General features: G+C 34.1%; 1 protein-coding gene across 3 annotated transcripts in view; it reads right to left on the bottom strand.

Moving 5' to 3' along the window:
- Positions 1–14,475, bottom strand: part of LOC110457885 (transient receptor potential cation channel subfamily A member 1-like) — a 60,225-nt gene that overhangs the window by 20,581 nt on the left and 25,169 nt on the right. Inside the window, exon 1 of one of the 3 annotated variants that reach the window (XM_021509337.1) lies at positions 3,100–3,361. The exons of the other annotated variants lie outside the window; for them this stretch is intronic. Within the exon in view, the coding sequence (XP_021365012.1) occupies positions 3,100–3,306 (207 nt within the window). The 5' untranslated portion in view covers positions 3,307–3,361. Of the gene's footprint in view, positions 1–3,099; positions 3,362–14,475 lie in introns of those variants that run through there. 3 annotated transcript variants of the gene reach the window in all.

Below are 14,475 nucleotides of genomic sequence, written 5' to 3'. Positions count from 1 at the left end.
GACACATATACGTGTCCAAAGGGGCTTATTATGTGTGCTTTTGAAGGTCCAGTTCAGGTAATTGAATCAATTGGTCCTCCACCCCCTAGCTATAAAACAACGCTTAAACTTAAGGCATGAACAAGACCACTACTACTAAGTTTCGAAAAGCTAACATACTTTCAAAAAAGATAAAACGAATTATTACGACTGTATATCGACATAGCCACAGAAATGTCAACAACGTATTTTATATATCAATACTGGGACATCAGTACCTTGTCTGGAATATCACACATCTTTTCTAAAACAATGAATAATATGTCATTAAATGTTCGAAAGCTGGAGAGATTGACGCTGTCTTTTTCTGCTTAATGTTATGTTCTTGGCATTCATACCACGCAGAACATCAAAGTCACTTTCATCAGACATAGAAATACGAATTATAGCGAGAATAGAATCACATTAGTCTACCTATCACAATTAGTTCCATACAAGCAACAAAAATTGAAACTTTATGACATCACTTGCACTATTATCATTATTTTGTGATGAATTAAAAGTGATAGGTGGACAGGTGAGATTATGTTACTGTTTGAATACACACTTTTGGGGAAAATTATATATAAGATTCACATAAAAAAGAAACAATAGATCACATAGCAAAACGATTAAATTTCGTTATGGCTTATCTCCGCAGTGATAGGTTTATTACATCTACTGCGCAGTTCAACGGTCTGATAAATTATATTGAGGCAAACCAGATGAATGCAAAATAATGCTATGTCATGAGGAATTTTTATTCTGAAAACATAAAAGTTATTTTGGGCTTTGCCATTATAGGATATAATAGCCTTACAGGTAAAATACCCGTGTTCAATAGGTCGTGTTAGATAACAATTTATATAATTATCTTCCATCTCCTCGCCGTGTAAACTACTCGGAATAGACATCCGCTACTGTGCGTCAAACCCATACACAGAACGGCACGTTTTATTGACAAACCATCGCAGCAGTAATGTATTCCCATTAACTCCTTGACATTGTCAGTCTATCGTCATCATTGCACCAGCAATTCAAACAAATATGATTGTAAGGCTTTGTCAAATGTATAGGCGTGCTTCAGCGGTATCTATTTACACTCTTATAACAACAAGGATACGTGAACTACATCACCATCATAATGTGAAAAAGCCAGTAATAGGTAGCCCGTTCTAATTAGTAGAAAGGCGTGCTATTCGTTCCAGAATATTTTTTTATTATTATTAGAGCATGGTTACTTAATAGAAAGGCAAATACTAAATGTTTTATAGCAGGTCTGCGGAGAGTTCTCCAAACAAACCGCGTACTATAACCATTAATTTGTATCAATGCACACATTGATATCAATCAGTTAGGAATCACATACAAGGCTTTAGAGTTTCCTTATCAGATATACTAAATGTCCTTTATTGATTTTTTCATTTTATTAATTTGTATAGTATTCAAAATCTAAATAGTTTACGTCAGTTACAAGGAGGGTATCTGTCTGATTTAAATTAAAAAAAAAAAAAAAAAAAGCTTTTATTACATATAGTCTTTTCTTAAACATCGATCTGATTCATAATTAAATAATTATTAATTTATTTCAATTATTATTGACTTTCTTGTTTGCCACTGAGAATAACATTTGACAGGCAATTGTTTTATCTTTTTCTGTTCATTTATACTAAAAATAAAACAGTATGATAATCGTGAACATCTTGAAGAATTTTAATTGTGTATATCAAGTTATCAACCACAGTCAACTCAGCTAATAACACTTTTAAGACTGTTCATTATTCGATATCGCCATTATGGTAGAAGTTTACATCATATAAATGAAAATGCCCGTCAATCAGAAGCTAGTTTACTATGATCATGTTTCGTCCTAGAATGCTATATATGAGTCTTTCGCGTAAGCATGCAGGGTACAAGAAGTGGACCAGAGTGTCGAGCTTCGAGGTATAATCGGTTAGCTAAACCACACCTGAAGATAGCTGTATATTCTTCCAAGTAATAGATTTTGTTTGGTTCAGGATATTATACTTCTGCCATAATGTTATCTAACCCTTTTCTCGTGTTTATGGCATATCAGTTCAATCAATGCTCTATTTTTCGGTATTTTCCTCGGAATATCTACCGCCATAAATATTCATGAAATGTATAAATGTAACTATGAGGCGAGTTAATCACCCCCTACTAGTATATGTTGAGTGTGACTTGATAGGAACGCAAACTAAATGAACTTTTGATGGTACGAGGATACAAAATATTGGGCGTGAGAAGCCTTTGAAGATAACTATTACTATCATCTCATCGTATAGCCCCTGACTAGACGCCAGTTACTGTTTTAACATCTTCATTTTGATTAAATTACTGGTCACGATTTGCTATTTTTGACATTAACAACACTTGGCAACTTTATTTTAAAATAATATTTATTTAAAATATATCAACTTTTTGCTGTATCAAAAGACTTAATTTGTTACAATAGATGAATAGATGGAAAAAGCTGCATTAAATATTAATTTCTCCATTAGGTATAATAGTACGTTAACCCCAGGTGCCCTAAAGCCAAATCGTTTTATCGTATATTCTTGCTTGAGCGATCATGAAACAACCCCAACTGCATACGATTGAATGGATCAATGCTCCATGTGCTCGCTGTATGAAATACGCAATAAGTAATTAAACAGGTATTGACTACAGAATATCACTACACGGTATACACCTTGGCTATCATATGATTGTATGCAGCAAGTATTTTTTTGATAAATATATCCCTAACATATGTCATTCTTGATGAGAAAAGCCTATATACTGTTCTTATATGACAGATTTCTATGTGTTAGGTATGAACATCATATAGACCGTTACACTTATTAACATGCTGCAAAGCAGAACATTTAAATACATATGTCCATGCACATTGTACTTTATACAATAACGGACGCTACTAAATCATTTTATAAAAACCGGCGAATATGGTTCCTGTTCTAGTAACCAAATGCTCTATAAACCAAAGAAATGGAGCACGCATTGTGTACATTAAAGGACATTTAATTATTTTTCCAACTGTGAGTCATACTGCATACTTACACATACGAATTTGGCTAAGGTAACACATGTGTCGCTGTCTAGGGAGAGACATGATCCGTTGAAGCTGCCCCGGTCTACAAACCCGTGACTGTTTACATCTAACAACGATAAGTCACCTCTGCTTGAATCTGTGTCATCGTCGTTTCTCTTCTTTTTCCTATTATTCATTTTTATCCATTGCAGGAAAGGAGTCCTATCTCTGGCCATTCCTCCTTCCTAATATTATTGTCCCCTATATAAACCTACTACTGTGGCTCGAGGGTATGTGTTGACGAACTGTTAATGTATATACACATATCAAACCTACTCGAGGATCTTATTATAGTTGAACTTTAACCTCTACAGGTAGGTTTCCTCCTTGTGTGAAATCAAGATATCTTCCGCGTGAAAATAAATCGGAAGTAAATGATTTGCTGATTCACCACAGTGTAGGTGTAGTTAAATGGAACGAATCGAACAATGGAGACCATGACATACACTTCTAGATGTTTCTTTTAGCTCTTTGACATCGATGTCCAATAATTAGTGGAATAACTGGTATCTGTAAATACACTATACTGTTTCCGGTTTCTGCTGATAAGGGTCACCGTTTATTACAACAGTTTTTTTCCCTAGAGGCGTCCTCCATCCTATTTATTTACCGTGTACTTAATGATTTAGGTCGAAAATCACACTTAATAGCTATCAAATCATATACTTGTTCTGTGCTTTATACAGCAAGTCCCTGGTGGTTCGCGTTATATTCTGTAACGGTTTTCATCATGTTTGCGAATACGTCAACAATGATAACAATCCATATGTAATTAAACTCCCAGAGTTCATCTGTAAAGTTCCCACCACGCCGTTAACAAACGCAATCTGCGTCCTGCGGTCTCTTCCCTTCCTATGTTAATAGATTATGATGGTTTGAGGCATTGTCGTGCGCAGCAGTTATAACGCCGCAATAGCTAGTATGGTTGTTTATTGCGCACACTGTTAATACATTATAGTCTTTATAGAAATTTGCAGGATATTTATACTGTGATCAATAATTTTTCCCGATATCAGTTCTTTGAACAGACACATTTTTATTTTCGGTTTCCGTCTCTTTCAAGCCATGCAGATAGCTGTCTTATAGTCTCACATTGTAATTTATTTCTACGCCAAGAACAAATTAATAAAATTAATTTGTGAGAGAAAAAAATCTTGGTTTTCCGTCTTCCGACACTTATCTAGGCATTTGTCTTCAAATCATATGAATACATTTCTTAATTAGATCATTATCAAATCAATTTAATTTTACAGAAAAAGAAGTCAAAGGATTCATTAATAAGTCAACATATTCTTTATCAAGTTTCACCGTCTCTATTATGTAACAGGGTCAGAAACCTTTAATATTTAGAAAATAACTAAACCGAACATGATATGTGTAATTGAGTATGCAAAAGCACTGCTGTATTATTATTAGAAATGAAAATAAAATAAAGATGAAACAGTGACCTATTAATAGTGAATTGATAAACCAGCATAAGCACATAGACCATAGAAGAGGCACATGTAATTGATAGTAATTATATTTAATTAACAGTTATAAAGGGTGGTTTATGGAGTTCTGTATAAACGAGGACGAGACGTGTAAAAAAAATGTTAAATATTTTCCTCTGCCATTGATAAAGACAATTTCACGAAATAAATTCCACAGATGTAAGCTGTTGATGTCTTGATCACCCGACATTGTTTGTCTATCAGGTGTCACTAAGACAGACAGCTATGTTATAATAATACGCGATATCATCAGGCCGGGGAGCATTCAATGATTCAGACAAAAGATACGTTATTCAGTATTACTGTTTATATTAAAACAGACTTTTTCAATATTTTGTCATGATTTTCAAGAAAAGGGCGTTTTTATCGACATTAGAAATTCGGACGCAGTATTTAATGTTCCTGGGGGTCAACACCCCAGCAGATACCTAATTTATTATTATTATACGCGAGATGTATGCAGATAAACGATGACTTTTTTAAATATTTAAAATTAGAACATTTTATTTTAAGCAACCGTACGGTATCCTTTTCTGAAATCAAAAACATTTGCAATATGACGAAAGTGATATTCTAAGCCACAATTTGATATCTTTATCACGTTACACCTTTTATCTTTATCTAGGTAAGCTATGTTTTCACAATGATATAAGAGAAGCGGATAACCCGCTCAGGTATGGGTGATTTAAAAGGGGTAATAAAGGAGAGAAAATATTAATAGAACGCCGACTACTTAAAGGGAATGATATTGGGATATATATGACTGTTTTTAAGCTCTACTGTTATAATAAAAAAAGGGCTCACTATTGTAAACAATGCCTCTGCTGTAAGTATTATAATCTATCAAAGAAGTTTTGATCATTCCAAATAAACCATCAAACATTCAAACACAAGGATAAGAGGAACACTAATAAATGACACAATTTAAAATTAGCAACTCGCCGCCACAATACTTGTGTTTAATTCGTACAAGATTCAGCTCTAGCATTATCTATGCGATCAATTCATGTATCTACCTAATTAACGGTTAGCTATATGTCGTGTCATGATTTACCTGCATTTATATTTACCGGTGTATCTATTTGATCGTTAAGTTTGCTTAATGCTTTAAATAATATTCATCTTTGATTTAATCATGTACAAGCATCGATATATCACATATAAACCCCCGTAAATGTATAAAGGGACAATGTAGGTATTTTGGACGTTAATGTTAATCGTATTAGGATAAAAGGGACATGAAACAAATTCGAAACATGAGTATCAATCATTCTAACTAAACTAAACATATTAACATACAATTCAATGGTGTGTATAAGCGGAAGTTTTCGAGAATTGTACATTTAGGCATTTTTATTTTCTCGTGTTGAAGACTCATTTTTAATGAAAACAAAGAAGAAAACGAAAACAAAAAAGAAAGCTACAGACGTGTCACAGTTATGTCTAGTTATCTCCTCTCCGTTAACACGAAAATAACTACTATTGTACGCATACACTCACAGAAAAATCAAGTGCTGTACAAACAGAAGTCCTCTACTGAAATTATAGCAAGTCTTCAACAACACTGAAGCCATTCAACCCCATTCGATCGAAGCCACAGAAAGTTCACTCTATTCGTTTTTGAACAGTCATGGTATATGTTTTACATATAATTGTGTACTTGTATAAAACATGACCTAGGGCAACAAACCATCGAAGAAGAAATCGGATTATTACCCAACCTTAGACATAGTGATAAGACATTTTGTTTTCGTTTTTCTCGTGATTAGGACTGTGTGTATAGAAACGTAGCTTTGCATCAGATAAGTGGACGAGCAGCAGTGTGCTAATGAAAAGGTGATGATTATGTATCTTACAACGGATCTTGTCCCACTTTAAATTCCTATACAATTATAAACTGCTTACACTATCTGTGAAATGGGACGGATGTTTGGAACCTTCATATAAAGCAGACAATGCACTGTTTATATTAACTAGCTTAAGGCAGTCGTTCTGTACAGAAAATCGAGGCACTTTCCCAAGAATACTTCAGACTCTTTCTTAATGTATGTAAACATAGGGCAATGTATTGCTACATTTGATGAAATCTTCTTCGCAACACATAGACGTGCTTTTATCGAACAAGTGAACAGAACTAAACAGAGACGTGGTAAATCAGCACTGCGTGACAGGTATTTGGTTTTGCTGAATCATGTGTACAGCGCATTCGAGACATTTGACCCTTTGAAGTATCTTTTTACATACAGTTTCATTTTGTTATGTAATTTCCGAATATCTGGATAGAGTAATTGATGAACGGTTAAATCGACACTATCAAATGCTTGTCATTATTGATAACTTTTCTTATTAGATTTTATTTTTTCATGTTATTATCTGGCTATTTTTTGACAACGTCGATCGTATACACTCACCTTAACTTGGAATCAGGGTGACTACAGATTCTTCTACAAGAACTGCTGTCCTGAATTTTCGTTAACTGCATGATCAACGGAGACGGATTTCTATTGGACAATATAGACACCAACTAAATCGAGGTCAAATTTAAGTAAGGGCACGTCCTCACATCGAAAAAGGAATGTCACAATTGTCAGATTCAAGAAATGCTATCAGAATACACCATGTGAAAATGGTTCATGTACTCGCAAGTATCTGATAGCCTTCAAAATGCATATTGTAGTGATTTGGTTATCTATCGTTGGTTGACAACTTTTAAAGTGTCAATTAAGTCCATTGATAACAAAAACCATCGGTCTCATTTACATTAATCAGACGGGAATATCCCCAAACATGAAATAGTGATATTTGAGTTGTCGGTCCCTTTAAACACAGTGTGGACATACGATACAAATTCACATAAGGTCCCGTTGATCATAGCTAAATCCATTATTAATTATCATCAATTATGTTCATGATATTGAAAACAATCTAATATAAACTAGCACTGTCAAATGTAACTAAATGACACTAAACCGTGGTGACCGAAGGTTTTTGGAGGAAGTAGAAGGGACTTTTCCCTGGATTTCGTTATGTAGATATGTACTTTAGGGACTTAAACGACTATCAAAATGTTTGTCTCGAAACAAAATAATGTATGCGATAATATAATTGTTTATAAGTGGAACGCTCCATACTCACCTATCCATCACATTTTGAGTACAATATCCAGCACGCGCAGTAGTGTGATCGAAGAGGAAATAGGGTTAACTAGAGTTTATCTACATAATTTTATGTACACACTCTATCTTTATAAACTATTGCTGTATTTACCTAAGGAATTATAAGACCACTGTCAGTGGTATAGAGCATCCTAAAGATATAGGATAAAAAAAATAAGCCCTTATCAAATATGTGTGCTGTACAAATAATATCTGTTTGACAATTCCGGCATGTGCTCTGGGCCCGTATTCATGAAACACCTCTCACGCTCAAACATGATTTCTGTGCTCAAGCCGACCTTTTTGTAGCCTACTTTTATCATGTAACTAGGTCAAAAAGACTAGTGTTGTTACTGAAAACAGTAAAGGGCTTCAAGACTTTCAAATTTTCTTACATATCATTGACAAAATAGGATTTTCTATATTGATTTACCACTGGTTCCAGAAATTGGGCTTGAGCACATAATCTGGGTTTGAGCATGAACTCAACAAGGTAATACCGAAGTTTAAACAAAACCGTAATTCGAACTCAAAATAAATTTTTAAAAAAGGCAAAATATGTACAAAGGAAAATGTATATCGAAACTCTCAAAAAATAACATAGTTATAAGATCAGGTGTTCTGGAAGCGTACACGTTTTTCTACTTAATCATCGACAACAGTCATGTAAATCGAGGTCAAATCCAAGTGATGTCACGTCCTCACATCGAAAAAGGAATATCAGAAAAGACGGAAATAGCCTGCAAAATGCCTATCTGTAGTGATTTGGAGATATATATTTTTTTATTTACAACTTTTCAAGTGTCAATTGATGTTTAAAAAAAGGTCGGTAACGTTTGCATTAATTAGGAGGAACTATCTCTTGCCATGTTATAATGATATTTGAGTTGTCGGTCCCTTTAAACACAGTGTGGGAATACGATACAAATTCACATAAGGTCCCGTTGATCATAGCTTAATTCATTATTAATTATCATCAATTATGTTCATGATATTGGAAACAATCTAATATAAACTAGCACTGTCATATGTAACTAAATGACATTAAACCGTGGTGACCGAAAGTTTTTGGAGGAAGTAGAAGGGACTTTTCCCCGGATTTCTTTTTTTATATATGTACTTCAGGGACTTACACGACTATCAAAGTGTTTGTCTCTAAACAAAATAATGTATGCGTGAATATAAATTTTGTAAATGGCATGCTCCATACTTCCCTATCCATCACATTTTGAGTACAATATCCAGCAACAAGAGGAAATAGGGTTAACTAGAGTTTATCTACATATGTACACACTCTGTCTTTATAAATTATTGCTGTATTTACAGCTTCTACATCAAAACTTACAAGACCACTGTCAATGGTATAGAGCAGCATAAGGCTATAGATTAAATTTATCTGTGTAAGCCTTTATCAAATATGTGTACTGTACAAATAATATTTGTTTGACCATAACGGCATGTGTTCTGGGCCCGTATTCATGAGACTGCACTCAGGCTCAACCATGATTTCTGTGCTCAAGCCGACTTTCTTGTAGCTTGCTTAAATCATGTAACATGGTGAAAAAGTCAAGTGAAGACACTGAAAACAATGATGGGCTTAAAAGCCTTTCACATTTTCTTATTTATCAATATGATTTTGTATATTGATTTATCCCTGGTACCAGAAATTGAGCTTGAGCACATAATCACGGTTTGATCATGAATACGGGCCTTGGTCTTTGAGGAAAACCCCAGAAGGTAAATACTAAAGTTTTAACAAAACCGTAATTCGAACTCAAAATCAATTTAAATAGAAAAAAAATAATATAAAGGAAATTATAAAAAAAAAATAACATAGTTATAAGACCAGGTGTTCTGGAAGTGTAAACGTTTTTCTGCTTCATCGATGATAACAGTCTTGTAAATCTTTGTCAAATCTAAATAATGTCACGTCCTCAAAGCGAGCATCAGGGTAGTGACAACGGGACATAAACCTTTATATCAATCAAAGAAAATAATATATTTTGGAATGAGATTATAAAGGCCACAATAAAACTTGTCAATAGTCTTCATTAATCTGCATCTTTAGAAAACCTTAGTTGTAATTTTGTCTATCAGCAGTTGACATTTATTACGGAAATCCTCATTTCAGGAGCAAACAGTTGAATACAAAATTAACTGCGATACCAACTCAACTGTGACATGTTAACCCCACAGGTTGGGGAAACAGGGAGGTCACTTTCAAGAAGGGAAAAGCTCACGAAATCGTCACGTCTATCTGACAGCTTAGTAGTAAGCTACCCCTGTAGATTTTAAGTTATAATCTAGAATAGCAGCCTAAACAAAAGAGCTTGACTATCAGACATGCATACAGGGTTCTTTTGCAAACAGGGAATGCAGTGGTGTTTGCAGACAAGGATCAAGTAATGTGATGCTTTTTTTCTGCAGACACAACTACATATCTATCATGCTAATCGTGGGGTGTCGATTGGACTTATTGGTTATTATTTTAGACTTCTTGGTTTGGGTTTTTTCAATTTGAATTAAAACACTTTTTTAAGGATTGATCTGATAGATTAAACCATCCTAAACGCTGGCACCTTCACAGAACCCAACCGTATCTTATAATTCATATTCCATGTTGGAGTTTCTTAATACTGAGGACCCCTTATTATATTTTGTTGCAAAAATGTTTTCTATGGCTTTTTTGCTGTGTCCTATGGAGCATTATCTAACAAATTAATTAACCAACAAATGTTTTCATCGCATATCACTAAATCAATACCATGAGAAATATGGTTTTATGATTAAAATCAGTTTTCATATTGTCAGGCATTTCTCCATATCTCAATGCACAGTCAGAATAACTAAATATTTGATTAGAGCTCCACATATTGATATACTATAAATGCTATACCCGGAACCCTGCTCGACAGTGTATTTACATATGATATTTACATAAAGCATTGAATAGTGAGCATAATAGTCAGTGTTGTTATACAGTGCTATTCCATGGAGATCTCGGTACAGTGAAATTTGGAGTTTATCATATTCAATTATCGTTACTATAATTGACAGTTCAAACAGGGTCGGGAAACTATTGTTGGTATTGCGATCGTAACAAAAAAAAACCAGCTAAAATGCATGGAGCAAAACCTTGATTTATTTGGATTGACAATCTAAAGGGAGTCGGAGAAAAATAATGGTATTATGATCAAAACATAAAAAACGGGTCGCATTCAGGGATGTTACTATGCTTCATTTACATAATGGATTGTATTTAATAGATAGAATAGTAACACAAACAGGCAAATATGGCGTAGATATTTCGCGCTCTATGATGACTCGTGGTCAGTACAGTATTAAAAAAGGCAATCTTTAGTTGTCAATGTAGTAGTTTCTTTTCAAACAATTGTCATAGTGGTTGTTGCTTGATTTGAAAAAAACAGTTTGTTGATTTGGAAGCAACTGCAATATCCTTTTTATCATACTAAAAGACATCGGTTTGAATGAAATATTTTTCAAACACATGTACTATTCTGATAAAAACTGATTAAGCATTGAATTGTTTACAAATCCGTCCAAAGTGAGCGTCTTTGAACGGAGTTGCAGAAAATGTTCAAAAGTTGAATATCAATACTTTTACCAAGTTCAAAACATCAAAATAATGTATTTCTTGCTTCTGGATAAAATCATTTCGTTCAGGACATATTTTCAGCATTTTCTTCCAGATGGTGCATCAATCGGAAACCATTCGATAGTTTTAGTCACCATTAACATACCGTTTTGATTTTTCTTTATAAAACTGAACATTGTGAGATATTATTTTTCATTTAATCATATTACAAATCAAATCTCCTTGGGTGTAATTGAATAATGTTCTTCTTTCGTACTTCGTAATTAGAAAGCTACATTTATCTGGCAATCGGGGGAACAGTGTATATGTATGAATTCTAGCTTGTGTATTAGTTTATAGTATACTCCTGACGATGAACGTCTATGAATTCTAACTTTGATACTAGCATAATGGACACTCCTGGCGATGAACGTCTTTGTATTCTAACTTTGATACCAGCTTAATGGACACTCCTGACGATAAACGTCTCTGTATTCTAACTTTAATACTAGCTTGATGGACACTCCTGACGATGAACGTCTATGTATTCTAACTTTGATACTAACTTAATGGATACTCCTGACGATGAACGTCTATATATTCTAACTTTAATACTAGCTTGATGGACACTCCTGACGATGAACGTCTATGTATTCTAACTTTGATACTAGCTTAATGGATACTCCTGACGATAAACGTCTTTGTATTCTAACTTTGATACTAGCTCAATGGATACTCCTGACTGTAAACGTCTATGTATTCTAACTTTAATACTAGCTTAATGGAAACTCCTAACGATGAACGTCTTTGTATTCAAACTTTGATACTAGCTTAATGGACACTCCTGACGATAAACGTCTTTGTATTCTAACATTGATACTAGCTAAATGGACACTCATGACGATGAACGTCTTTGTATTCTAACTTTAATACTAGCTTAATGGACACTCCTAACGATGAACGTCTTTGTATTCAAACTTTGATACTAGCTTAATGGACACTCTTGACGATGAACGTCTTTGTATTCTAACTTTGATACTAGCTTAATGGATACTCCTGACGATGAACGTCTATGTATTCTATCTTTAATACTAGCTTAATGGATACTCCTGACGATAAACGTCTATGTATTCTAACTTTGATACCAGCTTAATGGACACTCCTGACGATGAACGTCTATGTATTCTAACTTTAAAACTAGCTTAATGGATACTCCTGACGATGAACGTCTTTGTATTCTAACTTTGATACTAGCTTAATGGATACTCCTGACGATGAACGTCTTTGTATTCTAACTTTGATACCAGCTCAATGGACACTCCTGACGATGAACGTCTTTGTATTCTAACTTTGATACTAGCTTAATGGACATTCCTGACGATGAACGTCTTTTTATTCTAACTTTGATACTAGCTTAATGGACACTCCTGACGATAAACGTCTATGTATTCTAACTTTGATACCAGCTTAATGGACACTCCTGACGATGAACGTCTATGTATTCTAACTTTAATACTAACTTAATGGATACTCCTGGCGATGAACGTCTGTATATTCTTACTTTGAAACTAGCTAAATTGACACTCCTGACGATGAACGTATATGTATTCTAACTTTAATACTCGCTTAATGGATACTCCTGACGATGAACGTCTATGTATTTTAACTTTGATACTAGCTTAATGGATACTCCTGACGATGAACGTCTATGTATTCTAACTATAATACTAGCTTAATGGATACTCCTGACGATGAACGTCTATGTTTTCTAACTTTAATACTAGTTTAATGGATACTCCTGACGATGAACGTCTATGTATTCTAACTTTAATACTAGCTTAATGGATACTCCTGACGATGAATGTCTACGTATTCTAACTTTAATTCTAGCTTAATGGATACTCCTAGGAATGTATGTCTATGTATTCTAACTAACACACTAGTATATATTGGATAATTTAAAAAATATATGTTTATTGTTTGAAATTGATGTACTCCCAGTTTTTTAAAACGAGCATGCCATTATTCCATCAATTTCGATAATGAAATGTTGACGTGTATCAAAATTATTAAAGCACCTTACTTCGGTAATTTGACAAATAGGATTATGGTTGTTGGTGTGGAAAATACCTGACAGGTAGCATATGTGTTAAAGGATACATAAGAGCGAAGCTCTCGGCCGCCGAAGGCGCCCGAGCGAAGCTCTTCAATTGCGTAAACAGAGTTGCTTCCCCTTTCTACACCTTGTCTTTAATTTTTTTCGTCCGGAAGTAGACGTCCAGTGGGGAAACAGGAAGTGTATCCTTGAAGCAAAGACAATTGTGTTTCAACCCATACATGAACATCTTCATATAGTGAAAACAATACCCATGTTGTATTACTTATTTATTTAGGTAAAATCTTATATACATTCTGAGTGAAAAAAATCTATCACATAAATTTTGATACTAGCAGGCATGAAACGTCGTTCAGAGATTTTCATACTATGACATCACAAGCACGTCACACTCCATCGGCCTTCATCGGTTATTTTCGGAAGGATGAAAAATAACCGGAAAATCTTGGAACTGATAGCCGTTGCATTTATCTCTTTGTCGGTGCTTCATGACTTTTTAATTTTAGTTTTTGCCACAGGCTCAAAAAGATAAAACGCGGATGTTTTCTGAAGATCCTTTTTGTCATCAACCATGTTCTGTTAAAATTTCTACCGGGAGATATTTTCAAAAAGAGCCGCATTAAACCAATCGGTCAACGTGTACATTTATTTGTCATCGTCTAAAATTGCATCAGCTTTTGATTCGATTCGTTGTGTATATGAACGAAATAGTTAATATATTTGAAAGTCTGGTTATAGTCTTAACATAATTTATGTATGCATCACCACTCATAAAAGAAATAATGGATAATTCATTTATGTCGAAATCAACAATAATTGTCCAGACAACGAACCCGAGTTCAACGCCATTTTTCAGCAACGTATGCCGATTTATAACTAGTTACAGAAAAAAACTGTTTAATTTTATTTGGCATCATTACCTATCAAACCTCAGTGACAGTTATAAAACTTGAAATTCATTCCGGTGTTTCAGGATGGAACAGGAA

The sequence above is a fragment of the Mizuhopecten yessoensis genome, unplaced genomic scaffold, assembly GCF_002113885.1.
Source record: "Mizuhopecten yessoensis strain PY_sf001 unplaced genomic scaffold, ASM211388v2 scaffold9369, whole genome shotgun sequence".
NCBI classification, from domain to species: domain Eukaryota; kingdom Metazoa; phylum Mollusca; class Bivalvia; order Pectinida; family Pectinidae; genus Mizuhopecten; species Mizuhopecten yessoensis.
This window is presented reverse-complemented; position numbering and strand designations above follow the sequence as displayed.